At 41.0% G+C, this 27,638-nt stretch overlaps 1 protein-coding gene across 7 annotated transcripts in view; it reads left to right on the top strand.

Moving 5' to 3' along the window:
- Positions 1 to 26,021, top strand: part of LOC122818774 (uncharacterized) — a 35,201-nt gene extending 9,180 nt beyond the window's left edge. Inside the window, exons 2-3 of one of the 7 annotated variants that reach the window (XM_050890013.1) lie at positions 424 to 548; positions 9,049 to 9,248. In XM_050890013.1, coding sequence (XP_050745970.1) covers positions 424 to 548; positions 9,049 to 9,066 — 143 coding nt within the window. In that variant the 3' untranslated portion in view covers positions 9,067 to 9,248. Of the gene's footprint in view, positions 1 to 423; positions 792 to 8,014; positions 8,049 to 9,048; positions 9,249 to 15,706; positions 15,741 to 19,148; positions 19,183 to 24,407; positions 24,442 to 25,514 lie in introns of those variants that run through there. The other 6 variants (XM_050890012.1, XM_050890007.1, XM_050890008.1 and 3 more) reach the window with 6 other exon arrangements.
- The last annotated feature ends 1,617 nt before the right edge of the window (positions 26,022 to 27,638 follow it).

Below are 27,638 nucleotides of genomic sequence, written 5' to 3'. Positions count from 1 at the left end.
AAAACATTACATCAGTTGCATTGACATTTATTCTAAATTCGATACACTTGAACAAATTAAAAGTAAAATTAAGCAAGATAGAAACAATCCTTTACACATACAACCATAATAAAATATGACACTGCTGGACAAGCACCTTCTCAAATATTCTTATACGTTGGGCATCCAATATTAGACACTCAAAATATTTAAGAAAGGAAAATAGATCAACTAAATGAAGATCGACAGGAATTTTACATTGACACTAGATACAGAAAAGGACCAATACAAAAGGATAAACTAGAAAATCCATTTAAAGCAAATAAAAATGTAGAAAAAATAGACGAAGACCATTACAAAACTACTAATTGAAATAGACAAACCAAATACTACAAAACACATTTTAAGAAACGAAAGATAACTAATGCCGTTTAACTCCCACAGGAACCTTCTGTGCAATGATGTTGTTTCTATTATTCACCACGGGCCACACTCAACAAATTCAAATATCCAACCCAGATTCCGACCTTGGCTATTTACTCTTCTCAAGCGTTCCAATTGAAATACCGGTAGTGTATGAACATTACTGTCTAAGAATTAATTTAACGGAAATCAATATCATCACAAATTCTTTTGGTAACAAAATCACAGACTCGCCCAGAAAAAAATACTTGTACAATAAACTACTAAAATAATTAAATGGTAGCATTAGAAAAATAGGCACAAACGTGGACTATTTGACATAATAGGTTCATCCTTTAAATATCTTTTTGGCACACTTGATGAAAATGATAGATTAAAAATTAACAAAAAAATAGATCTAATTGCAGAAAATGCAATTCAACTTTATAAATTAAATGATGTTATAAGGTTTGTGAACGAAGGATTATAGCAACTTACTAGCTACGAAAAAAACCGCAATAGTATTGTTCGTGAACAGTTGCAGTCCCTAATAACTTATCATCTTTAGGGGCATAATGCCATCACAATCCTATATATTCAATCTATGTAAAAGAAACCCGCCATATATCTTATATACATATATCTTTTTTCGCCTCTGGCAATGCTGCTATGGCGTTCCTTGGTGAAATTCAACTTAGTATCGAATAGGCTACAAAACTGGCAAGAATAAAAATTAATACAGTCCACACAACAAAATCTTATATATTTCTCACCATATTACTGGTCCGTCGTTCCGGATTCTTGGACAGTTTTTGAAGTGCTTTGATTATCAGGGTAGTTGTTTGCTATGGAACAATTAAAATCATTAGTGAAAAGCCGTGCCAGACTCAAGGCCAATATCACACGTGTCTTGGCATGGGCTGAACAAACGGAAAGGGCAACACACATGGAGATCGTCACACGCATGGAGCTTCTAAACGAGGTTTGGAAGGAGTTTAACCAGTTCAGCGATTGCATTTCTCTTCCCAGCAATGGGCTTCATTCAAACAATGACGCAATTCTGAACTTGCTGCAGCAAAACCAACAACTATTTGTGCGGCTTGCAGTAAGTCAAACCACACCGAACACGCCTGATCATGTTGGTGGTGACGTCACATCGCCCAATTCTAACTCGGTACTCACGGCGAATTCAACTCTGAGCGAATTGCCGAAAATTCAAATCAAGCGGTTCTATAGAAACTACACAGAGTGGCCTTCCTTTCAAGACATATATGAAAGCACAATTCATAACAAACAGCATTTGTCCAACACCCAGAAGTTCCATCACTTGAAAACACTTCTCGTTGATGAGGCTGCCAACTTAGTGCGACAGTTGGCCATCACTGACACGGCGTACAATACTGCATTGGATCGTCTTAAGGAAAGGTATAGTCGTCCTCGGCACATTGTAAACTCATTTTTGGAGCAGGTTATGAGCCTGCCAATAACTACAAAGATCGATGCAACAGTCCTACGGAAGGTCTCAGACGGAGCAAATGAAATTGTTCGTGGGTTGGATGCAGTCAATCAAAAGGGACGGGACTGTTGGATCATCTACCGCGCTCGATGCTGACACATGGCGCAGGTGAATTGAGCGTAGCATGGAGTCAGATTCACCCACCCTGGAGGCGTTCTTCAAATTTCTGGATTCTCGCTGCGAAGAACTGGAGCTGAGCAAGAGGGAGCTTGCAACTCGAAGCAAGACAACAACATATCCTAAAAAGCAAAAAAGGGTCACACAATCGATGGTTGCTGTTAAAAGCAGTGGCTGCACCAAATGTAGTTCTACAGAACATACTCTGTATGGATGTCAGCTGTTTCTGGATATGTCTGGGGTGCAGAGACGATCATTTGTGAAGGAGAAATCACTGTGCTACAATTGCTTGCGACCTGCTCATGGGGTCAACAGGAGCAAGTCAAAATTCAAACGCAGGCAATGCAAAGCCAAACCAAATCTACAGGTTATTGGGAATCTTGCCCAAATAGCAGAGCAGAACGAGCATAACATTAGCGCGTCTAACAGCAACACAGCGACACTCAGTCATCTTGCCCAAGGAGAGGACACACAAAAGGTTGTATGTGCGCAAGGCACTGCAAAATCAACACATTTAACTGAATTAAAACGTAGCATATTACCAACTGCAATGGTTTATGTCAAAAACGCAAAAGGTGACCTCGTAACATGCCGGCTTCTATTGGACACAGGATCAGAGCTGTCCTACGTATCCGAGCGTTGCATCCAAGGTCTCGGACTGACACGATCGGCATCACGCATCTTGGTTACGGGAATCTTTTCCGTAAAAGCAGACAAACCAAGGGGATGCACCACGCTGCATATCAAGTCTTGCATATCTAATGATCGATTGGTTGTCTATGCTCACGTGCTAGGCAGAATCACCTCTTCTCTGGAACGGCAAAACATCGACGCATCAACACTCGAGATGTTTAAGGATCTACAGTTGGCGGATACATAATTCAACACAAACACATCAGTTGATATACTATTGGGAAGCGAACAAGTATGGTCAGTGTTCACAGGACGAAAGATGTACGACAACAAGGGTAATCTTATCGCCATTTCTTCGGTATTCGTATGGGTTATAACCTCACTCATCACATCGAACGCAAGCAACGCTGTTGCACTTACTACAACAATGGAGATTGACCACACTCTTCAAAAGTTTTAGGAACTGGAGAATGTTCAAATCAGCACAAAAGCAGAACCGGAAGATGAAACGGTCGAGAAACACTTTCTCGCCACCGACAGTCGCGATAAAAATGGGAAGTATGTCGTAGAACTTCCACTCAACGCGGAAAATCCTGAGTTCGGAGACACTCTGCATGGAGCTCTTAAGCGCTTTAAATCGGTAGAGCGACTTCTACAACAAAATGAGCAGCTGCGGACACAGCACGTATACTTCATGAGGGAGTATATCAACCTGGGGCACATGAGTGAGGTGCCGCCAGAGGACCATGCTGCTGGAAATCGATTCTATCTTCTCCACAACCCGGTGCTCGGCCGAAAGCTGCGAGTGGTTTTTAATGGATCCTTTCGTGACGCTAATGGTAAGGCGTTAAATGACATTCTTTTTACAGGGCCCAGTATACAGCGTGATCTCTTTGCTGTGTGCCTACGCTTTCGTATGTACAAGTATGCATTCTCAGCGGACATCGTTAAAATGTTCCGCCAAATAAGGGTCAACGAAATGCACAGAAATTACCAGAAAATCGTTTGGAGAGAAGATCCATCCGATCCGATCAAGCATTTCCAACTGTGCACTGTAACTTACGGAACATCATGTGCACCATTCCTGGCGGTACGAGTTCTGGAACAACTCGCTGTGGATCATCGGGATAAATACCCTACCGCTTCAAAAATCCTACTGGAGGATTTTTATGTCGATGACGTTCTTACTGGGTCAAACAGTGAGGATGAGCTACTTCGAAACCGAAACGAATTGATTCATCTGATGTCGTGCGCAAATCTTGAACTCGGGAAATGGGTATCCAATAGCCCTTTCATACACACAAATGATACCGACGCACAATTGTCTTGTCCGACGTCTCGAGGATATTTGATCCTCTCGGACTCTTAGCACCCGTGGTCATCCAGTTCAAGATTATTTTCCAAAAACTTTGGCTCTTGAACTTGGATTGGGATGATCCACTCCCAACTAAACTAGCGGACACCTGGCTGAAGTGGAGGAAAGATCTACACACTCTACAAAAGTTCGAACTACAACGCTTCGTTGCTAACGACGCAGACAACATCGAGCTCCACTGATTTTTGGATGCTTCAACCAAAGCGTATGCTGCTGTGGTCTACAGCAGAGTAACTAACGACAATGGCTCCATCTCGGTGTCCCTGGTGGCTGCGAAACACTGCTATCGAAAAGAAGTTACTCACCATAGTTTGGGCCACTTAAACTTTTCGACATTATTTACTAGGACGACATTTTCTCATTGCTAGTGACTCTCAACCTCATAGATGGCTGCATACATTAAAAGAACCGAATGCCAAGTTACAGAGATGGAGAGCTTTATTAAACGAATATTAATTTAAAATCGACTATATTAAAGGGAAGGAAAATTCAGTTGCTGATGCATTATCAAGAATTAAAATTGAAGAAAATCATCATAGGGAAGTTACTCAACATAGTGCAGACGAAGACTATAGCAATCTTATTCATTTAACAGAAAAACCAATAAATTATTTCAAGAAACAAATAATTTTCATCAAATCTGATAAAAATAAAGTAGAGAATTCAACAATATTTTGTAACTCCATTACCACTATTCAATACAATGAAATGACATTCGAAAAGGGCAAACAGACATTACTTGATTATTTTAATCATAATAATTAATAATTCATTATTCGTAATAATTAATTAATTAAAAAATAGTAATATATAGTGAAAGCGATGTAGATTTTGAACTTATTCTAAGAGCACACAGAGAAATTATTAATACCACCTACACTAAAGTAATCGCAGTCACTATCTTTTAAAGAATGTTTGTTCATATGCCGAATTTAAAGAAAATATACTTCAACCACATGAAAAACTCTTACATCCTGGTATACAGAAAATGACAAAATTATTTAAAGAAAATCACATCTTTCCCAGTAGCCAGTTATTAATTGAGAACATAATAAATAATGCAACATATGCAATCCGGCTAAAACAGAACACAGAAACACAAAAATCTCTTTTAAAATCACACCCAACCCTGAACATTGTAGAGACAAATTTGTAGTAGATATTTTTTCATCTGAGGGAAAACATTACATCAGTTGCATTGCCATTTATTCTAAATTCGATACACTTGAACAAATTAAAAGTAAAATTAAGCAAGATAGAAACAATCCTTTACACATACAACCATAAAAAAATATGACACTACTGGACAAGCACCTGCTCAAATATTCTTATTGCTGGGCATCCAATATTAAACACTCAAAATATTTAAGAAAGGAAAATAGATCAACTAAATGAAGATCGACAGGAATTTTACATTGACACTAGATACAGAAAAGGACCAATTCAAAAGGATAAACTTGAAAATCCATTTAAAGCAAATAAAAATGTAGAAAAAATAGACGAAGACCAAAACTACTAATTGAAATAGACAAACCAAATACTATAAAACACATTTTAAGAAACGAAAGATAACTAATGCCGTTTAACTCCCACAGGAACCTTCTGTACAATTATGTTGTTTCTATTATTCACCACGGGCCACACTCAACAAATTCAAATAACCAACCCAGATTCCGACCTTGGCTATTTACTCTTCTCAAGCATTCCAACTGAAATACCGGTAGTGTATGAACATTACTGTCTAAGAATTAATTTAAAGGAAATCTATATCATCACAAATTCTTTTGGTAACAAAGTCACAGACTCGCCCAGAATAAAATACTTGTAATAAACTACTAAAATAATTAAATGGTAGCATTAGCAAAATAGGCACAAACGTGGACTATTTGACATAATAGGTTCATCCTTTAAATATCTTTTTGGCACACTTGATGAAAATGATAGATTAAAAATTAACAAAAAAATAGATCTAATTGCAGAAAATTCAATTCAACTTTATAAATTAAATGATGTTATAAGGTTTGTGAATGAAGGATTATAGCAACTTACTAACTACGAAAATAACCGCAATAGTATTGTTTGTGAACAGTTGCGGTCCCTAATAACTTATCATCTTTAGGCGCATAATGCCATCACAATCCTATATATTCAATCTATGTAAAAGAAAACCGCCATATATCTTATATACATATATCTTTTTTCGCCTCTGGCAATGCTGCTATGGCGTTCCTTGGTGAAATTCAACTTAGTATCAAATAGGCTACAAAACTGGCAAGAATAAAAATTAATACACAACAAAATGTTATATATTTCTCACCATATTACTGGTCCGTCGTTCCGGATTCTTGGACAGTTTTTGAAGTGCTTTGATTCTCAGGGTAGTTGTTTGCTATGGAACAATTAAAATCATTAGTGAAAAGCCGTGCCAGACTCAAGGCCAATATCACACGTGTCTTGGCATGGGCTGAACAAACGGAAAGTGCAACACACATAGAGATCGTCACACGAATGGAGCTTCTAAACGAGGTTTGGAAGGAGTTTAACCAGTTCAGCGATTGCATTTCTCTTCACAAGGGAGTGGAGGTTATGTAGATCCAGAGATTGACAACGCGGTCTAGGAGACAAAATACCTAAGGGCGAACGCTATACTCAAGGAACGAAGCAATGATCTAGAACCGGGGACACCTCAAGGCAGTGGGAACGGCAGCAATGGGCTTCATTCAAACAATGACGCAATCCTGAACTTGCTGCAGCAAAACCAACAACTATTTGTGCGACTTGCAGTAAGTCAGACCACACCGAACACGCCTGATCATGTTGGTGGTGACGTCACATCGCCCAATTCTAACTCGGTACTCACGGCGAATTCAACTCTGAGCGAATTGCCGAAAATTCAAATCAAGCGGTTCTATGGAAACTACACAGGGTGGCCTTCCTTTCAAGACATATATGAAAGCACAATTCATAACAAACAGCATTTGTCCAACACCCAGAAGTTCCATCACTTGAAAACACTTCTCGTTGATGAGGCTGCCAACTTAGTGCGACAGTTGGCCATCACTGACACGGCGTACAATACTGCATTGGAACGTCTTAAGGAGAGGTACAATCGTCCTCGGCACATTGTAAACTCATTTCTGGAGCAGTTTATGAGCCTGCCAATAGCTACAAAGATCGATGCAACAGTCCTACGGAAGGTCTCAGACGGAGCAAACGAAATTGTTCGTGGGTTGGATGCAGTCAATCAAAAGGGACTCGACTGTTGGATCATCTACCGAGCCCTTGAGAAACTCGATGCTGACACACGGCACAGGTGGATTGAGCGTAGCATGGAGTCAGATTCACCCACCCTGGAGGCGTTCCTCAAATTTCTGGATTCTCGCTGCGAAGAACTGGAGCTGAGCAAGAGGGAGCTTGCGACTGGAAGCAAGACAACAACACATCCTAAAAAGCAAAAAAGGGTCACACAATCGATGGTTGCGGTTAAAAGCAGTGGCTGCACCAAATGTAGTTCTACAGAACATACTCTGTATGGATGTCAGCTGTTTCTGGATATGTCTGGGGTGCAGAGACGATCATTTGTGAAGGAGAAATCACTGTGCTACAATTGCTTGCGACCTGATCATGGGGTCAACAGGTGCAAGTCAACATTCAAATGCAGACAATGCAAAGGTAATCATCATACCCTTCATCATCTTCAACCAAATCCACAGGTTATTGGGAATCTTGCCCAAATAGAAGAGCAGGACGAGCATAACATTAGCGCGTCTAACAGCAACACAGTGACACTCAGTCATCTTGTCCAAGGGGAGGACACACAAAAGGTTGTATGTGCGCAAGGCACTGCAAAATCAACACATTTAACTGGAAACGGAGCATATTACCAACTGCAATGGTTTATGTCAAAAACGCAAAAGGTGACCTCGTAACATGCCGGCTTCTATTGGACACAGGATCAGAGCTGTCCTACGTATCCGAGCGTTGCATGCAAGCTCTCGGACTGACACGATCGGCATCACGCATCTTGGTTACGGGAATCTTTTCCGTAAAAGCAGACAAACCAAGGGGATGCACCACGCTGCATATCAAGTCTTGCATATCCAATGATCGATTGGTTGTCTATGCTCACGTGCTAGGCAGAATCACCTCTTCTCTGGAATGGCAAAACATCGACGCATCAACACTCTAGGTGTTTAAGGATCTACAGTTGGCGGAAACATAATTCAACACATCAGTTGATATACTATTGGGAAGCGAGCAAGTATGGTCAGTGTTCACAGGACGAAAGATGTACGACAACATGGGTAATCTTATCGCCATTTCTTCGGTATTCGGATGGGTTATCACCTCACTCATCACATCGAACGCAAGCAACGCTGTTGCACTAACTACAACAATGCAGATTTACTACACTCAATCTCAAAAGTTTTGGGAACTGGAGAATGTACATGAAAATCTCTTACATCCTGGTATACAGAAAATGAAAAAATTATTTAAAGAAAATCACTTCTTTCCCAGTAGCCCGTTATTAATTAAGAACATAATAAATAATGCAACATATGCAATCTGGCTAAAACAGAACACAGAAACACAAAAATCTCTTTTAAAATCACACCCAACCCTGAACATTGTAGAGACAAATTTGTAGTAGATCTTTTTTCATCTGAGGGAAAACATTACATCAGTTGCATTGACATTTATTCTAAATTCGATACACTTGAACAAATTAAAAGTAAAATTAAGCAAGATAGAAACAATCCTTTACACATACAACCATAATAAAATATGACACTACTGGACAAGCACCTGCTCAAATATTCTTATACGCTGGGCATCCAATAATAGACACTCAAAATATTTAAGAAAGGAAAATAGATCAACTAAATGAAGATCGACAGGAATTTTACATTGACGCTAGATACAGAAAAGGACCAATTCAAAAGGGTAAACTAGAAAATCCATTTAAAGCAAATAAAAATGTAGAGAAAATAGACGAAAGATAACTAATGCCGTTTAACTCCCACAGGAACCTTCTGTGCAATGATGTTGTTTCTATTATTCACCACGGGCCACACTCAACAAATTCAAATAACCAACCCAGATTCCGACCTTGGCTATTTACTCTTCTCAAGCATTCCAATTGAAATACCGGTAGTGTATGAACATTACTGTCTAAGAATTAATTTAACGGAAATCTATATCATCACAAATTCTTTTGGTAACAAAATCACAGACTCGCCCAGAAAAAAAATACTTGTACAATAAACTACTAAAATAATTAAATGGTAGCATTAGCAAAACAGGCACAAACGTGGACTATTTGACATAATAGGTTCATCCTTTAAATATCTTTTTGGCACACTTGATGAAAATGATAGATTAAAAATTAACAAAAAAATAGAATAGCAGAAAATTCAATTCAACTTTATAAATTAAATGATGTTATAAGGTTTGTGAATGAAGGATTATAGCAACTTACTAACTACGAAAAAAACCGCAATAGTATTGTTCGTGAACAGTTGCAGCCCCTAATAACTTATCATCTTTAGGCGCATAATGCCATCACAATCCTATATATTCAATCTATGTAAAAGAAAACCGCCATATATCTATATACATATATCTTTCTTCGCCTCTGGCAATGCTGCTATGGCGTTCCTTGGTAAAATTCAACTTAGTATCAAATAGGCTTCAAAACTGGCAAGAATAAAAATTAATACAGTCCACACAACAAAATCGTATATATGTCTCACCATATTACTGGTCCGTCGTTCCGGATTCTTGGACAGTTTTTGAAGTGCTTTGATTATCAGGCTAGTTGTTTGCTATGGAACAATTAAAATCATTAGTGAAAAGCCGTGCCAGACTCAAGGCCAATATCACACGTGTCTTGGCATGGGCTGAACAAACGGAAAGTGCAACACACATAGAGATCGTCACACGCATGGAGCTTCTAAACGAGGTTTGGAAGGAGTTTAACCAGTTCAGCGATTGCATTTCTCTTCACGAGGGAGTGGAGGTTATATAGATTCAGAGATTGACAACGCGGTCTACGAGACAAAATACCTAAGGGCGAACGCTATACTCAAGGAACGAAGCAATGATCTACAACTGGGGACATCTCAAGGCAGTGGGAATGGCAGCAATGGGCTTCATTCAAACAATGACGCAATCCTGAACTTGCTGCAGCAAAACCAACAACTATTTGTGCGACTTGCAGTAAGTCAGACCACACCGAACACGCCTGATCATGTTGGTAGTGACGTCACATCGCCCAATTCTAACTCGGTACTCACGGCGAATTCAACTCTGAGCGAATTGCCTAAAATTCAAATCAAGCGGTTCTATGGAAACTACACAGAGTGGCCTTCCTTTCAAGACATATATGAAAGCACAATTCATAACAAACAGAATTTGTCCAACACCCAGAAGTTCCATCACTTGAAAACACTTCTCGTTGATGAGGCTGCCAACTTAGTGCGACAGTTGGCCATCACTGACACGGCGTACAATACTGCATTGGATCGTCTTAAGGAAAGGTATAGTCGTCCTCGGCACATTGTAAACTCATTTTTGGAGCAGGTTATGAGCCTGCCAATAACTACAAAGATCGATGCAACAGTCCTACGGAAGGTCTCAGACGGAGCAAACGAAGTTGTTCGTGGGTTGGATGCAGTCAATCAAAAGGGACGGGACTGTTGGATCATCTACCGAGCTCGATGCTGACACATGGTGCAGGTGAATTGAGCGTAGCATGGAGTCAGATTCACCCACCCTGGAGGCGTTCTTCAAATTTCTGGATTCTCGCTGCGAAGAACTGGAGCTGAGCAAGAGGGAGCTTGCAACTCGAAGCAAGACAACAACACATCCTAAAAAGCAAAAAGGGTCACACAATCGATGGTTGCTGTTAAAAGCAGTGGCTGCACCAAATGTAGTTCTACAGAACATACTCTGTATGGATGTCAGCTGTTTCTGGATATGTCTGGGGTGCAGAGACGATCATTTGTGAAGGATAAATCACTGTGCTACAATTGCTTGCGACCTGATCATGGGGTCAACAGCTGCAAGTCAACATTCAAATGCAGACAATGCAAAGGTAATCATCATACCCTTCTTCATCTTCAACCAAATTCACAGGTTATTGGGAATCTTGCCCAAATAACAGAGCAGGACGAGCACAACATTAGCGCGTCTAACAGCAACACAGCGACACTCAGTCATCTTGCCCAAGGAGAGGACACACAAAAGGTTGTATGTGCGCAAGGCACTGCAAAATCAACACATTTAACTGAATTAAAACGTAGCATATTACCAACTGCAATGGTTTATGTCAAAAACGCAAAAGGTGACCTCGTAACATGCCGGCTTCTATTGGACACAGGATCAGAGCTGTCCTACGTATCCGAGCGTTGCATCCAAGGTCTCGGACTGACACGATCGGCATCACGCATCTTGGTTACGGGAATCTTTTCCGTAAAAGCAGACAAACCAAGGGGATGCACCACGCTGCATATCAAGTCTTGCATATCTAATGATCGATTGGTTGTCTATGCTCACGTGCTAGGCAGAATCACCTCTTCTCTGGAACGGCAAAACATCGACGCATCAACACTCGAGATGTTTAAGGATCTACAGTTGGCGGATACATAATTCAACACAAACACATCAGTTGATATACTATTGGGAAGCGAACAAGTATGGTCAGTGTTCACAGGACGAAAGATGTACGACAACAAGGGTAATCTTATCGCCATTTCTTCGGTATTCGTATGGGTTATAACCTCACTCATCACATCGAACGCAAGCAACGCTGTTGCACTTACTACAACAATGGAGATTGACCACACTCTTCAAAAGTTTTAGGAACTGGAGAATGTTCAAATCAGCACAAAAGCAGAACCGGAAGATGAAACGGTCGAGAAACACTTTCTCGCCACCGACAGTCGCGATAAAAATGGGAAGTATGTCGTAGAACTTCCACTCAACGCGGAAAATCCTGAGTTCGGAGACACTCTGCATGGAGCTCTTAAGCGCTTTAAATCGGTAGAGCGACTTCTACAACAAAATGAGCAGCTGCGGACACAGCACGTATACTTCATGAGGGAGTATATCAACCTGGGGCACATGAGTGAGGTGCCGCCAGAGGACCATGCTGCTGGAAATCGATTCTATCTTCTCCACCAACCGGTGCTCGGCCGAAAGCTGCAAGTGGTTTTTCGCGACGCTAATGGTAAGGCGTTAAATAACACTCTTTTCACAGGGCCCAGTATCCAGCGTGATCTCTTTGCCGTGTTCCTACGCTTTCGTATGTACAAATATGCATTCTCAGCGGACATCGTTAAAATCTTCCGCAAAATATGGGTCAACGAAATGCACAGAAGTTACCAGAAAATCATTTGGAGAGAAGATCCATCCGATCCGATCAAGCATTTCCAACTGTGCACTGTAACTTACGGAACATCATGTGCACCATTCCTGGCGGTACGAGTTCTCGAACAACTTGCTGTGGATCATCGGGATAAATACCCTACCGCTTCAAAAATCCTACTGGAGGATTTTTATGTCGATGACGTTCTTACTGGGTCAAACAGTGACGATGAGCTACTTCGAAACCGAAACGAATTGATTCAGCTGATGTCGTGCGCAAATTTTGATCTCGAGAAATGAGTATCCAATAGCCCTTTCATACACACAGATGATCCCGACGCACAATTGTCGCCAGTTAAGGTTCTTGGACTATACTGCCATCCTGGCAAAGACATTCTAACTTACAATGTAGGCCTGGTGGCAAATCCTGATTGCTCCAAGAGGCAAGTCTTGTCTGACGTCTCAAGGATATTTGATCTTCTCGGACTCTTAGCACCCGTTGTCATTCAGTTAACTGAGGGTAGGCGGACGACTGCTAAAATCGCAACTGACAAGAGAGGCAAAACACCCAGTTTTGCTACCAAAACGCATCGAATCTCAAAGCTGATCCTGGAACACGAGCACCGAGTAAACCTTCACCCTGGCGTTTCCTCCCTGTTTGTAATCATTCGGCAAAATTTTTGGATAATTGGAGCACGTTCTCATTCGCAAAATAACACACGACTGTTTGTCCTGCTTTCGTCAACGCTACCACACATCTCAACAGCAGACGGCTGATTTACCCAGCATTCGTGTCACCCAAGCGCTTCCATTCGTAAACACTGGTTGTGATTAAGCCAAGTATAAACAAGGGCTACATTTGCGTGTTTGTTTGTGTGGTCACCTCCGCCATATACCTGAAACTTGCCACAGACCCGACAACCGAAACCTTCTTGGCTGCCTTGCGTCGCTTCATATCTCTGCGTGGCAAATGTAGTAAAATATACAGCGACAACGGAACCAACTTCATTGGAGCAAATGGGAGTCGGCAGTTCGTTGTGTAAAACTTCATCTCCGCAGGATCACCGGCAATTCAACGCTCACCTTCGAACAGATGCACACCCTGCTTGCTCAAATCAGCGCTGTGATAAATTCACGCCCCTTATGCTATGCACCGGATACCGAAACCAATTACTTATCACCCGCACACTTCTTAATTGGGCGACCGTTAACCACCGTTCCAGATCCCGACTTAAGCCACATCCCCGTGGGCCGATTAGCTTATTGGCAAAGCATCCAGGCTATGCTTCAGGGATTCAGAAGAAATGGCATCAGGAGTATCTGACTACTCTGTTCTCCCTGTACTCTCTCTCTGTTCTCTGTACTCTTGTTCTCGTTAAGGAGTCCAATACGCCACCAGCATCTTGGCACATCGCACGGGTTATGGAAACCTATCCTGGAAAGGACAACCTCGTTCGAGCAGTCAAATTGAAGACACCAATAGGAGAGATGACCAGACCCATCACGAAGGTTGCAGTTTTTCCCAATTCACAAACTGTGTTTCAGGGCGGAACTTCGTCCTTCCTAAAGGGGTGCAGGTCCTTCTTGTTCGCCTCGTTTTCTATTTATGGGAATGCAGGGAATGCAGCAGTTAATGTACTTTTCAATCTTAACCTCGACGTTAGGAGTGAAAAAGTCCTATATATTCAATCTATGTAAAAGAAAACCGCCATATATCTATATACATATATCTTTCTTCGCCTCTGGCAATGCTGCTATGGCGTTCCTTGGTGAAATTCAACTTAGTATCAAATAGGCTTCAAAACTGGCAAGAATAAAAATTAATACAGTCCACACAACAAAATGTTATATATTTCTCACCATATTACTGGTCCGTCGTTCCGGATTCTTGGACAGTTTTTGAAGTGCTTTGATTCTCAGGGTAGTTGTTTGCTATGGAACAATTAAAATCATTAGTGAAAAGCCGTGCCAGACCCAAGGCCAATATCACACGTGTCTTGGCATGGGCTGAACAAGGCAGTGGGAATGGCAGCAATGGGCTTCATTCAAACAATGACGCAATCCTGAACTTGCTGCAGCAAAACCAACAACTATTTGTGCGACTTGCAGTAAGTCAGACCACACCGAACACGCCTGATCATGTTGGTGGTGACGTCACATCGCCCAATTCTAACTCGGTACTCACGGCGAATTCAACTCTGAGCGAATTGCCGAAAATTCAAATCAAGCGGTTCTATGGAAACTACACAGGGTGGCCTTCCTTTCAAGACATATATGAAAGCACAATTCATAACAAACAGCATTTGTCCAACACCCAGAAGTTCCATCACTTGAAAACACTTCTCGTTGATGAGGCTGCCAACTTAGTGCGACAGTTGGCCATCACTGACACGGCGTACAATACTGCATTGGAACGTCTTAAGGAGAGGTACAATCGTCCTCGGCACATTGTAAACTCATTTCTGGAGCAGTTTATGAGCCTGCCAATAGCTACAAAGATCGATGCAACAGTCCTACGGAAGGTCTCAGACGGAGCAAACGAAATTGTTCGTGGGTTGGATGCAGTCAATCAAAAGGGACTCGACTGTTGGATCATCTACCGAGCCCTTGAGAAACTCGATGCTGACACACGGCACAGGTGGATTGAGCGTAGCATGGAGTCAGATTCACCCACCCTGGAGGCGTTCCTCAAATTTCTGGATTCTCGCTGCGAAGAACTGGAGCTGAGCAAGAGGGAGCTTGCGACTGGAAGCAAGACAACAACACATCCTAAAAAGCAAAAAAGGGTCACACAATCGATGGTTGCGGTTAAAAGCAGTGGCTGCACCAAATGTAGTTCTACAGAACATACTCTGTATGGATGTCAGCTGTTTCTGGATATGTCTGGGGTGCAGAGACGATCATTTGTGAAGGAGAAATCACTGTGCTACAATTGCTTGCGACCTGATCATGGGGTCAACAGGTGCAAGTCAACATTCAAATGCAGACAATGCAAAGGTAATCATCATACCCTTCATCATCTTCAACCAAATCCACAGGTTATTGGGAATCTTGCCCAAATAGAAGAGCAGGACGAGCATAACATTAGCGCGTCTAACAGCAACACAGTGACACTCAGTCATCTTGTCCAAGGGGAGGACACACAAAAGGTTGTATGTGCGCAAGGCACTGCAAAATCAACACATTTAACTGGAAACGGAGCATATTACCAACTGCAATGGTTTATGTCAAAAACGCAAAAGGTGACCTCGTAACATGCCGGCTTCTATTGGACACAGGATCAGAGCTGTCCTACGTATCCGAGCGTTGCATGCAAGCTCTCGGACTGACACGATCGGCATCACGCATCTTGGTTACGGGAATCTTTTCCGTAAAAGCAGACAAACCAAGGGGATGCACCACGCTGCATATCAAGTCTTGCATATCCAATGATCGATTGGTTGTCTATGCTCACGTGCTAGGCAGAATCACCTCTTCTCTGGAATGGCAAAACATCGACGCATCAACACTCTAGGTGTTTAAGGATCTACAGTTGGCGGAAACATAATTCAACACATCAGTTGATATACTATTGGGAAGCGAGCAAGTATGGTCAGTGTTCACAGGACGAAAGATGTACGACAACATGGGTAATCTTATCGCCATTTCTTCGGTATTCGGATGGGTTATCACCTCACTCATCACATCGAACGCAAGCAACGCTGTTGCACTAACTACAACAATGCAGATTTACTACACTCAATCTCAAAAGTTTTGGGAACTGGAGAATGTACATGAAAATCTCTTACATCCTGGTATACAGAAAATGAAAAAATTATTTAAAGAAAATCACTTCTTTCCCAGTAGCCCGTTATTAATTAAGAACATAATAAATAATGCAACATATGCAATCTGGCTAAAACAGAACACAGAAACACAAAAATCTCTTTTAAAATCACACCCAACCCTGAACATTGTAGAGACAAATTTGTAGTAGATATTTTTTCATCTGAGGGAAAACATTACATCAGTTGCATTGACATTTATTCTAAATTCGATACACTTGAACAAATTAAAAGTAAAATTAAGCAAGATAGAAACAATCCTTTACACATACAACCATAATAAAATATGACACTACTGGACAAGCACCTGCTCAAATATTCTTATACGCTGGGCATCCAATAATAGACACTCAAAATATTTAAGAAAGGAAAATAGATCAACTAAATGAAGATCGACAGGAATTTTACATTGACGCTAGATACAGAAAAGGACCAATTCAAAAGGGTAAACTAGAAAATCCATTTAAAGCAAATAAAAATGTAGAGAAAATAGACGAAAGATAACTAATGCCGTTTAACTCCCACAGGAACCTTCTGTGCAATGATGTTGTTTCTATTATTCACCACGGGCCACACTCAACAAATTCAAATAACCAACCCAGATTCCGACCTTGGCTATTTACTCTTCTCAAGCATTCCAATTGAAATACCGGTAGTGCATGAACATTACTGTCTAAAAATTAATTTAACGGAAATCAATATCATCACAAATTCTTTTGGTAACAAAATCACAGACTCGCCCAGAATAAAATACTTGTAATAAACTACTAAAATAATTAAATGGTAGCATTAGCAAAATAGGCACAAATGTGGACTATTTGACATAATAGGTTCATCCTTTAAATATCTTTTTGGCACACTTGATGAAAATGATAGATTAAAAATTAACAAAAAAATAGATCTAATTGCAGAAAATTCAATTCAACTTTATAAATTAAATGATGTTATAAGGTTTGTGAATGAAGGATTATAGCAACTTACTAACTAACTACGAAAATAACCACAATAGTATTGTTCGTGAACAGTTGCGGTCCCTAATAACTTATCATCTTTAGGCGCATAATGCCATCACAATCCTATATATTCAATCTATGTAAAAGAAAACCGCCATATATCTTATATACATATATCTTTTTTCGCCTCTGGCAATGCTGCTATGGCGTTCCTTGGTGAAATTCAACTTAGTATCAAATAGGCTTCAAAACTGGCAAGAATAAAAATTAATACAGTCCACACAACAAAATCGTATATATGTCTCACCATATTACTGGTCCGACGTTCCGGATTCTTGGACAGTTTTTGAAGTGCTTTGATTCTCAGGGTAGTTGTTTGCTATGGAACAATTAAAATCATTAGTGAAAAGCCGTGCCAGACTCAAGGCCAATATCACACGTGTCTTGGCATGGGCTGAACAAACGGAAAGTGCAACACACATAGAGATCGTCACACGTATGGAGCTTCTAAACGAGGTTTGGAAGGAGTTTAACCAGTTCAGCGATTGCATTTCTCTTCACGAGGGAGTGGAGGTTATGTAGATCCAGAGATTGACAGCGCGGTCTACGAGACAAAATACCAAAGAACGCTATACTCAAGGAACGAAGCAATGATCTACAACCGGGGACATTTCAAGGCAGTGGGAATGGCAGCAATGGGCTTCATTCAAACAATGACGCAATCCTGAACTTGCTGCAGCAAAACCAACAACTATTTGTGCGACTTGCAGTAAGTCAGACCACACCGAACACGCCTGATCATGTTGGTAGTGACGTCACATCGCCCAATTCTAACTCGGTACTCACGGCGAATTCAACTCTGAGCGAATTGCCGAAAATTCAAATCCAGGCGTTCTATGGAAACTACACAGAGTGGCCTTCCTTTCAAGACATATATGAAAGCACAATTCATAACAAACAGCATTTGTCCAACACCCAGAAGTTCCATCACTTGAAAACACTTCTTGTTGATGAGGCTGCCAACTTAGTGCGACACTTGGCCATCACTGACACGGCGTACAATACTGCATTGGAACGTCTTAAGGAATGGTACAATCGTCCTCGGCACATTGTAAACTCATTTTTAGAGCAGTTTATGAGCCTGCCAATAGCTACAAAGATCGATGCAACAGTCCTACGGAAGGTCTCAGACGGAGCAAACGAAATTGTTCGTGGGTTGGATGCAGTCAATCAAAAGGGACGCGACTGTTGGATCATCTACCGAGCCCTAGAGAAACTCGATGCTGACACACGGCACAGGTGGATTGAGCGTAGCATGGAGTCAGATTCACCCACCCTGGAGGCGTTCCTCAAATTTCTGGATTCTCGCTGCGAAGAACTGGAGCTGAGCAAGAGGGAGCTTGCGACTGGAAGCAAAACAACAACACATCCTGAAAAGCAAAAAAGGGTCACACAATCGATGGTTGCGGTTTAAAGCAGTGACTGCACCAAATGTAGTTCTACAGAACATACTCTGTATGGATGTCAGCTGTTTCTGGATATGTCTGGGGTGCAGAGACGATCATTTGTGAAGGAGAAATCACTGTGCTACAATTGCTTGCGACCTGCTCATGGGGTCAACAGGTGCAAGTCAAAATTCAAATGCAGGCAATGCAAAGGTAATCATCATACCCTTCTTCATCTTCAACGAAATCTACAGGTTATTGGGAATCTTGCCCAAATAGCAGAGCAGGACGAGCATAACATTAGCGCGTCTAACAGCAACACAGCGACACTCAGTCATCTTGCCCAAGGAGAGGACACACAAAAGGTTGTATGTGCGCAAGGCACTGCAAAATCAACACATTTAACTGAATTAAAACGTAGCATATTACCAACTGCAATGGTTTATGTCAAAAACGCAAAAGGTGACCTCGTAACATGCCGGCTTCTATTGGACACAGGATCAGAGCTGTCCTACGTATCCGAGCGTTGCATGCAAGCTCTCGGACTGACACGATCGGCATCACGCATCTTGGTTACGGGAATCTTTTCCGTAAAAGCAGACAAACCAAGGGGATGCACCACGCTGCATATCAAGTCTTGCATATCCAATGATCGATTGGTTGTCTATGCTCACGTGCTAGGCAGAATCACCTCTTCTCTGGAACGGCAAAACATCGACGCATCTAGACTCGAGATGTTTAAGGATCTACAGTTGGCGGATACATAATTCAACACAAACACATCAGTTGATATACTATTGGGAAGCGAGCAAGTATGGTCAGTGTTCACATCACGAAAGATGTACGACAACAAGGGTAATCTTATCGCCATTTCTTCGGTATTCGGTTATAACCTCACTCATCACATCGAACGCAAGCAACGCTCTTGCACTAACTATAACAATGGAGATTGACCACACTCTTCAAAAGTTTTGGGAATGTTCAAATCAGCACAAAAGCAGATCCGGAAGATGAAACGGTCGAGAAACACTTTCTCGCCACCGACAGTCGCGATGAAAATGGGAAGTATGTCGTAGAACTTCCATTCAACGTGGAAAATCCTGAATTCGGAGACACTCTGCATGGAGCTCTTAAGCGCTTCAAATCGGTAGAGCGACGTCTACGACAAAATGAGCAGCTGCGGACATAGCACGTATACTTCATGAGGGAGTATACCAACCTGGGGCACATGAGTGAGGTGCCGCCAGAGGACCATGCTGCTGGAAATCAATTCTATCTTCCCCACCACCCGGTGCTCGGCCGAAAGCTGCGAGTGGTTTTTAATGGATCCTTTCGCGACGCTAATGGTAAGGCGTTAAATGACACTCTTTTCACAGGGCCCAGTATCCAGCGTGATCTTTTTGCTGTGTGCCTACGCTTTCAGATGTACAAGTATGCATTCTCAGCGGACATCGTTAAAATCTTCCGCCAAATATGGGTCAACGAAATGCACAGAAATCACCAGAAAATCGTTCGGAGAGAAGATCCATCCGATCCGATCAAGCATTTCCAACTGTGCACTGTAACTTACGGAACATCATGTGCACCATTCCTGGCGGTACGAGTTCTGGAACAACTCGCTGTGGATCATCGGGATAAATACCCTACCGCTTCAAAAATCCTACTGGAGGATTTTTATGTCGATGACATTCTTACTGGGTCAAACAGTGAGGATGAGCTACTTCGAAACCGAAACGAATTGATTCAGCTGATGTCGTGCGCAAATCTTGAACTCGGGAAATGGGTATTCAATAGCCCTTTCATACACACAAATGATACCGACGCACAATTGTCTTGTCCGACGTCTCGAGCATATTTGATCCTCTCCCAACTAAACTAGCGGACACCTGGCTGAAGTGGAGGAAAGATCTACACACTCTACAAAAGTTCGAACTACAACGCTTCGTTGCTAACGACGCAGACAACATCGAGCTCCACTGATTTTCGGATGCTTCAACCAAAGCGTATGCTGCTGTGGTCTACAGCAGAGTAACTAACGACAATGGCTCCATCTCGGTGTCCCTGGTGACTGCGAAACAGTGCTATCGAAAAGAAGTTACTCACCATAGTTTGGACCACTTAAACTTTTCGACATTATTTACTAGGACGACATTTTCTCATTGCTAGTGACCATCAACCTCTTAGATGGCTGCATACATTAAAAGAACCGAATGCTAGGTTACAGAGATGGAGAGCTTTATTAAACGAATATTAATTTAAAATCGACTATATTAAAGGGAAGGAAAATTCAGTTGCTGATGCATTATCAAGAATTAAAATTTAAGAAAATCATCATAGTGAAGTTACTCAACATAGTGCAGACGAAGACTATAGCCATCTTATTCATTTAACAGAAAAACCAATAAATTATTTCAAGAAACAAATAATTTTCATTAAATCTGATAAAAATAAAGTAGAGAATTCAATAATATTTTGTAACTCCATTACCACAATTCAATATAATGAAATGACATTCGAAAACGGCAAACAGATTTTACTTGACTATTTTATTCATAATAATTAATAATTCATTATTCGAAATAATTAATTAATTAAAAAATAATAATTTATATTGAGAGCGATGTAGATTTTGAACTTATACAATGAGCACACAGAGAAATTATTAATACCACCTACACTAATATAATTCGCAGCCTCTACATTTTAAAGAATGTTTGTTCAAATGCCGAATTTAAAGAAAATATACTTCAACCACATGAAAAACTCTTACATCCTGGTACACAGAAAATGACAAAATTATTTAAAGAAAATCACATCTTTCCCAGTAGCCAGTTATTAATTGAGAACATAATAAATAATGCAACATATGCAATCTGGCTGAAACAGAACACAGAAACACAAAAATCTCTTTTAAAATCACACCCAACCCTGAACATTGTAGAGACAAATTTGTAGTAGATATTTTTTCATCTGAGGGAAAACATTACATTAGTTGCATTGACATTTATTCTAAATTCGATACATTTGAACAAATTAAAAGTAAAATTAAGCAAGATAGAAACAATCCTTTACACATACAACCATAATAAAATATGACACTACTGGACAAGCACCTGCTCAAATATTCTTATACGCTGGGCATCCAATATTAGACACTCAAAATATTTAAGAAAGGAAAATAGATCAACTAAATGAAGATCGACAGGAATTTTACATTGACGCTAGATACAGAAAAGGACCAATTCAAAAGGGTAAACTAGAAAATCCATTTAAAGCAAATAAAAATGTAGAAAAAATAGACGAAGACCATACAAAACTACTAATTGAAATAGACAAACCAAATACTACAAAACACATTTTAAGAAAGGAAAGATAACTAATGCCGTTTAACTCCCACAGGAACCTTCTGTACAATTATGTTGTTTCTATTATTCACCACGGGCCACACTCAACAAATTCAAATAACCAACCCAGATTCCGACCTTGGCTATTTACTCTTCTCAAGCATTCCAACTGAAATACCGGTAGTGTATGAACATTACTGTCTAAGAATTAATTTAAAGGAAATCTATATCATCACAAATTCTTTTGGTAACAAAGTCACAGACTCGCCCAGAATAAAATACTTGTAATAAACTACTAAAATAATTAAATGGTAGCATTAGCAAAATAGGCACAAACGTGGACTATTTGACATAATAGGTTCATCCTTTAAATATCTTTTTGGCACACTTGATGAAAATGATAGATTAAAAATTAACAAAAAAATAGATCTAATTGCAGAAAATTCAATTCAACTTTATAAATTAAATGATGTTATAAGGTTTGTGAATGAAGGATTATAGCAACTTACTAACTACGAAAATAACCGCAATAGTATTGTTTGTGAACAGTTGCGGTCCCTAATAACTTATCATCTTTAGGCGCATAATGCCATCACAATCCTATATATTCAATCTATGTAAAAGAAAACCGCCATATATCTTATATACATATATCTTTTTTCGCCTCTGGCAATGCTGCTATGGCGTTCCTTGGTGAAATTCAACTTAGTATCAAATAGGCTACAAAACTGGCAAGAATAAAAATTAATACACAACAAAATGTTATATATTTCTCACCATATTACTGGTCCGTCGTTCCGGATTCTTGGACAGTTTTTGAAGTGCTTTGATTCTCAGGGTAGTTGTTTGCTATGGAACAATTAAAATCATTAGTGAAAAGCCGTGCCAGACTCAAGGCCAATATCACACGTGTCTTGGCATGGGCTGAACAAACGGAAAGTGCAACACACATAGAGATCGTCACACGTATGGAGCTTCTAAACGAGGTTTGGAAGGAGTTTAACCAGTTCAGCGATTGCATTTCTCTTCACGAGGGAGTGGAGGTTATGTAAATCCAGAGATTGACAACGCGGTCTACGAGACAAAATACCTAAGGGCGAACGCTATACTCAAGGAACGAAGCAATGATCTACAACCGGGGACACCTCAAGGCAGTGGGAATGGCAGCAATGGGCTTCATTCAAACAATGACGCAATCCTGAACTTGATGTAGCAAAACCAACAACTATTTGTGCGACTTGCAGTAAGTCAGACCACACCGAACACGCCTGATCATGTTGGTGGTGACGTCACATCGCCCAATTCTAATTCGGTACTCACGGCGAATTCAACTCTGAGCGAATTGCAGAAAATTTAAATCAAGCGGTTCTATGGAAACTACACAGAGTGGCCTTCCTTTCAAGACATATATGAAAGCACAATTCATAACAAACAGCATTTGTCCAACACCCAGAAGTTCCATCACTTGAAAACACTTCTCGTTGATGAGGCTGCCAACTTAGTGCGACACTTGGCCATCACTGACGCGGCGTACAATACTGCATTGGAACGTCTTAAGGAAAGGTACAATCGTCCTCGGCACATTGTAAACTCATTTTTGGAGCAGTTTATGAGCCTGCCAATAGCTACAAAGATCAATGCAACAGTCCTACGGAAGGTCTCAGACGGAGCAAACAAAATTGTTCGTGGGTTGGATGCAGTCAATCAAAAGGGACGCGACTGTTGTATCATCTACCGAGCCCTAGAGAAACTCGATGCTGAAACACGGCACAGGTGGATTGAGCGTAGCATGGAGTCAGATTCACCCACCCTGGAGGCGTTCCTCAAATTTCTGGATTCTCGCTGCGAAGAACTGGAGCTGAGCAAGAGGGAGCTTGCGACTGGAAGCAAGACAACAACACATCCTGAAAAGCAAAAAAGGGTCACACAATCGATGGTTGCGGTTAAAAGCAGTGGCTGCACCAAATGTAGTTCTACAGAACATACTCTGTATGGATGTCAGCTGTTTCTGGATATGTCTGGGGTGCAGAGACGATCATTTGTGAAGGAGAAATCACTGTGCTACAATTGCTTGCGACCTGCTCATGGGGTCAACAGGTGCAAGTCAAAATTCAAACGCAGGCAATGCAAAGGTAATCATCATACCCTTCTTCATCTTCAACCAAATCTACAGGTTATTGGGAATCTTGCGCAAATAGCAGAGCAGGACGAGCATAACATTAGCGCGTCTAACAGCAACACAGCGACACTCAGTCATCTTGCCCAAGGAGAGGACACACAAAAGGTTGTATGTGCGCAAGGCACTGCAAAATCAACACATTTAACTGGAAACGGAGCATATTACCAACTGCAATGGTTTATGTCAAAAACGCAAAAGGTGACCTCGTAACATGCCGGCTTCTATTGGACACAGGATCAGAGCTGTCCTACGTATCCGAGCGTTGCATGCAAGCTCTCGGACTGACACGATCGGCATCACGCATCTTGGTTACGGGAATCTTTTCCGTAAAAGCAGACAAACCAAGGGGATGCACCACGCTGCATATCAAGTCTTGCATATCCAATGATCGATTGGTTGTCTATGCTCACGTGCTAGGCAGAATCACCTCTTCTCTGGAACGGCAAAACATCGACGCATCTAGACTCGAGATGTTTAAGGATCTACAGTTGGCGGATACATAATTCAACACAAACACATCAGTTGATATACTATTGGGAAGCGAGCAAGTATGGTCAGTGTTCACAGGACGAAAGATGTACGACAACAAGGGTAATCTTATCGCCATTTCTTCGGTATTCGGATAGGTTATCACCTCACTCATCACATCGAACGCAAGCAACGCTGTTGCACTAACTACAACAATGCAGATTTACTACACTCAATCTCAAAAGTTTTGGGAACTGGAGAATGTACATGGAAATCTCTTACATCCTGGTATACAGAAAATGAAAAAATTATTTAAAGAAAATCACATCTTTCCCACTAGCCAGTTATTAATTGAGAACATAATAAATAATGCAACTTATGCAATCTGGCTAAAACAGAACACAGAAACACAAAAATCTCTTTTAAAATCAAACCCAACCCTCAACATTGTAGAGACAAATTTGTAGTAGATATTTTTTCATCTGAGGGAAAACATAACATCAGTTGCATTGACATTTATTCTAAATTCGATACACTTGAACAAATTAAAAGTAAAATTAAGCAAGATAGAAACAATCCTTTACACATGCAACCATAATAAAATATGACACTGCTGGACAAGCACCTTCTCAAATATTCTTATACGTTGGGCATCCAATATTAGACACTCAAAATATTTAAGAAAGGAAAATAGATCAACTAAATGAAGATCGACAGGAATTTTACATTGACACTAGATACAGAAAAGGACCAATTCAAAAGGGTAGACTAGAAAATCCATTTAAAGCAAATAAAAATGTAGAAAAAATAGACGAAGACCATTACAAAACTACTAATTGAAATAGACAAACCAAATACTACAAAACACATTTTAAGAAACGAAAGATAACTAATGCCGTTTAACTCCCACAGGAACCTTCTGTGCAATGATGTTGTTTCTATTATTCACCACGGGCCACACTCAACAAATTCAAATAACCAACCCAGATTCCGACCTTGGCTATTTACTCTTCTCAAGCATTCCAATTGAAATACCGATATACCTATATATTCAATCTATGTAAAAGAAAACCGCCATATATCTTATATACATATATCTTTTTTCGCCTCTGGCAATGCTGCTATGGCGTTCCTTGGTGAAATTCAACTTAGTATCAAATAGGCTTCAAAACTGGCAAGAATAAAAATTAATACAGTCCACACAACAAAATCGTATATATGTCTCACCATATTACTGGTCCGTCGTTCCGGATTCTTGGACAGTTTTTGAAGTGCTTTGATTCTCAGGGTAGTTGTTTGCTATGGAACAATTAAAATCATTAGTGAAAAGCCGTGCCAGACTCAAGGCCAATATCACACGTGTCTTGGCATGGGCTGAACAAACGGAAAGTGCAACACACATAGAGATCGTCACACGTATGGAGCTTCTAAACGAGGTTTGGAAGGAGTTTAACCAGTTCAGCGATCTCATTTCTCTTTACGAGGGAGTGGAGGTTATGTAAATCCAGAGATTGACAACGCGGTCTACGAGACAAAATACCTAAGAACGCTATACTCAAGGAACGAAGCAATGATCTACAATCGGAGACACCTCAAGGCAGGGCGAACGGCAGCAATGGGCTTCATTCAAACAATGACGCAATCCTGAACTTGCTGCAGCAAAACCAACAACTATTTGTGCGACTTGCAGTAAGTCAGACCACACCGAACACGCCTGATCATGTTGGTGGTGACTTAACATCGCCCAATTCTAACTCGGTACTCACGGCGAATTCAACTCTGAGCGAATTGCCTAAAATTCAAATCAAGCGGTTCTATGGAAACTAGACATATATGAAAGCACAATTCATAGCAAACAGCATTTGTCCAACACCCAGAAGTTTCATCACTTGAAAACACTTCTCGTTGATGAGGCTGCCAACTTAGTGCGACACTTGGCCATCACTGACACGGCGTACAATACTGCATTGGAACGTCATAAGGAAAGGTACAATCTTCCTCGGCACATTGTAAACTCATTTTTGGAGCAGTTTATGAGCCTGCCAATAGCTACAAAGATCAATGCAACAGTCCTACGGAAGGTCTCAGACGGAGCAAACAAAATTGTTCGTGGGTTGGATGCAGTCAATCAAAAGGGACGCGACTGTTGTATCATCTACCGAGCCCTAGAGAAACTCGATGCTGAAACACGGCACAGGTGGATTGAGCGTAGCATGGAGTCAGATTCACCCACCCTGGAGGCGTTCCTCAAATTTCTGGATTCTCGCTGCGAAGAACTGGAGCTGAGCAAGAGGGAGCTTGCGACTGGAAGCAAGACAACAACACATCCTGAAAAGCAAAAAAGGGTCACACAATCGATGGTTGCGGTTAAAAGCAGTGGCTGCACCAAATGTAGTTCTACAGAACATACTCTGTATGGATGTTAGCTGTTTCTGGATATGTCTGGGGTGAAGAGACGATCATTTGTGAAGGAGAAATCACTGTGCTACAATTGCTTGCGACCTGCTCATGGGGTCAACAGGTGCAAGTCAAAATTCAAACGCAGGCAATGCAAAGGTAATCATTATACCCTTCTTCATCTTCAACCAAATCTACAGGTTATTGGGAATCTTGCCCAAATAGCAGAGCAGGACGAGCATATTATTAGCGCGTCTAACAGCAACACAGCGACACTCAGTCATCTTGCCCAAGGAGAGGACACACAAAAGGTTGTATGTGCGCAAGGCACTGCAAAATCAACACATTTAACTGAATTAAAACGTAGCATATTACCAACTGCAATGGTTTATGTCAAGAACGCAAAAGGTGACCTCGTAACATGCCGGCTTCTATTGGACACAGGATCAGAGCTGACCTACGAATCCGAGCGTTGCATCCAAGGTCTCGGACTGACACGATCGGCATCACGCATCTTGGTTACGGGAATCTTTTCCGTAAAAGCAGACATAACAAGGGGATGCACCACGCTGCATATCAAGTCTTGCATATCCAATGCTCGATTGGTTGTCTATGCTCACGTGCTAGGCAGAATCACCT

The sequence above is a fragment of the Drosophila biarmipes genome, unplaced genomic scaffold (assembly GCF_025231255.1).
Source record: "Drosophila biarmipes strain raj3 unplaced genomic scaffold, RU_DBia_V1.1 ptg000013l, whole genome shotgun sequence".
NCBI lineage: Eukaryota > Metazoa > Arthropoda > Insecta > Diptera > Drosophilidae > Drosophila > Drosophila biarmipes.
The sequence above is the reverse complement of the archived record's forward strand: the minus strand, read 5'-3'. Positions and strand labels throughout refer to the sequence as shown.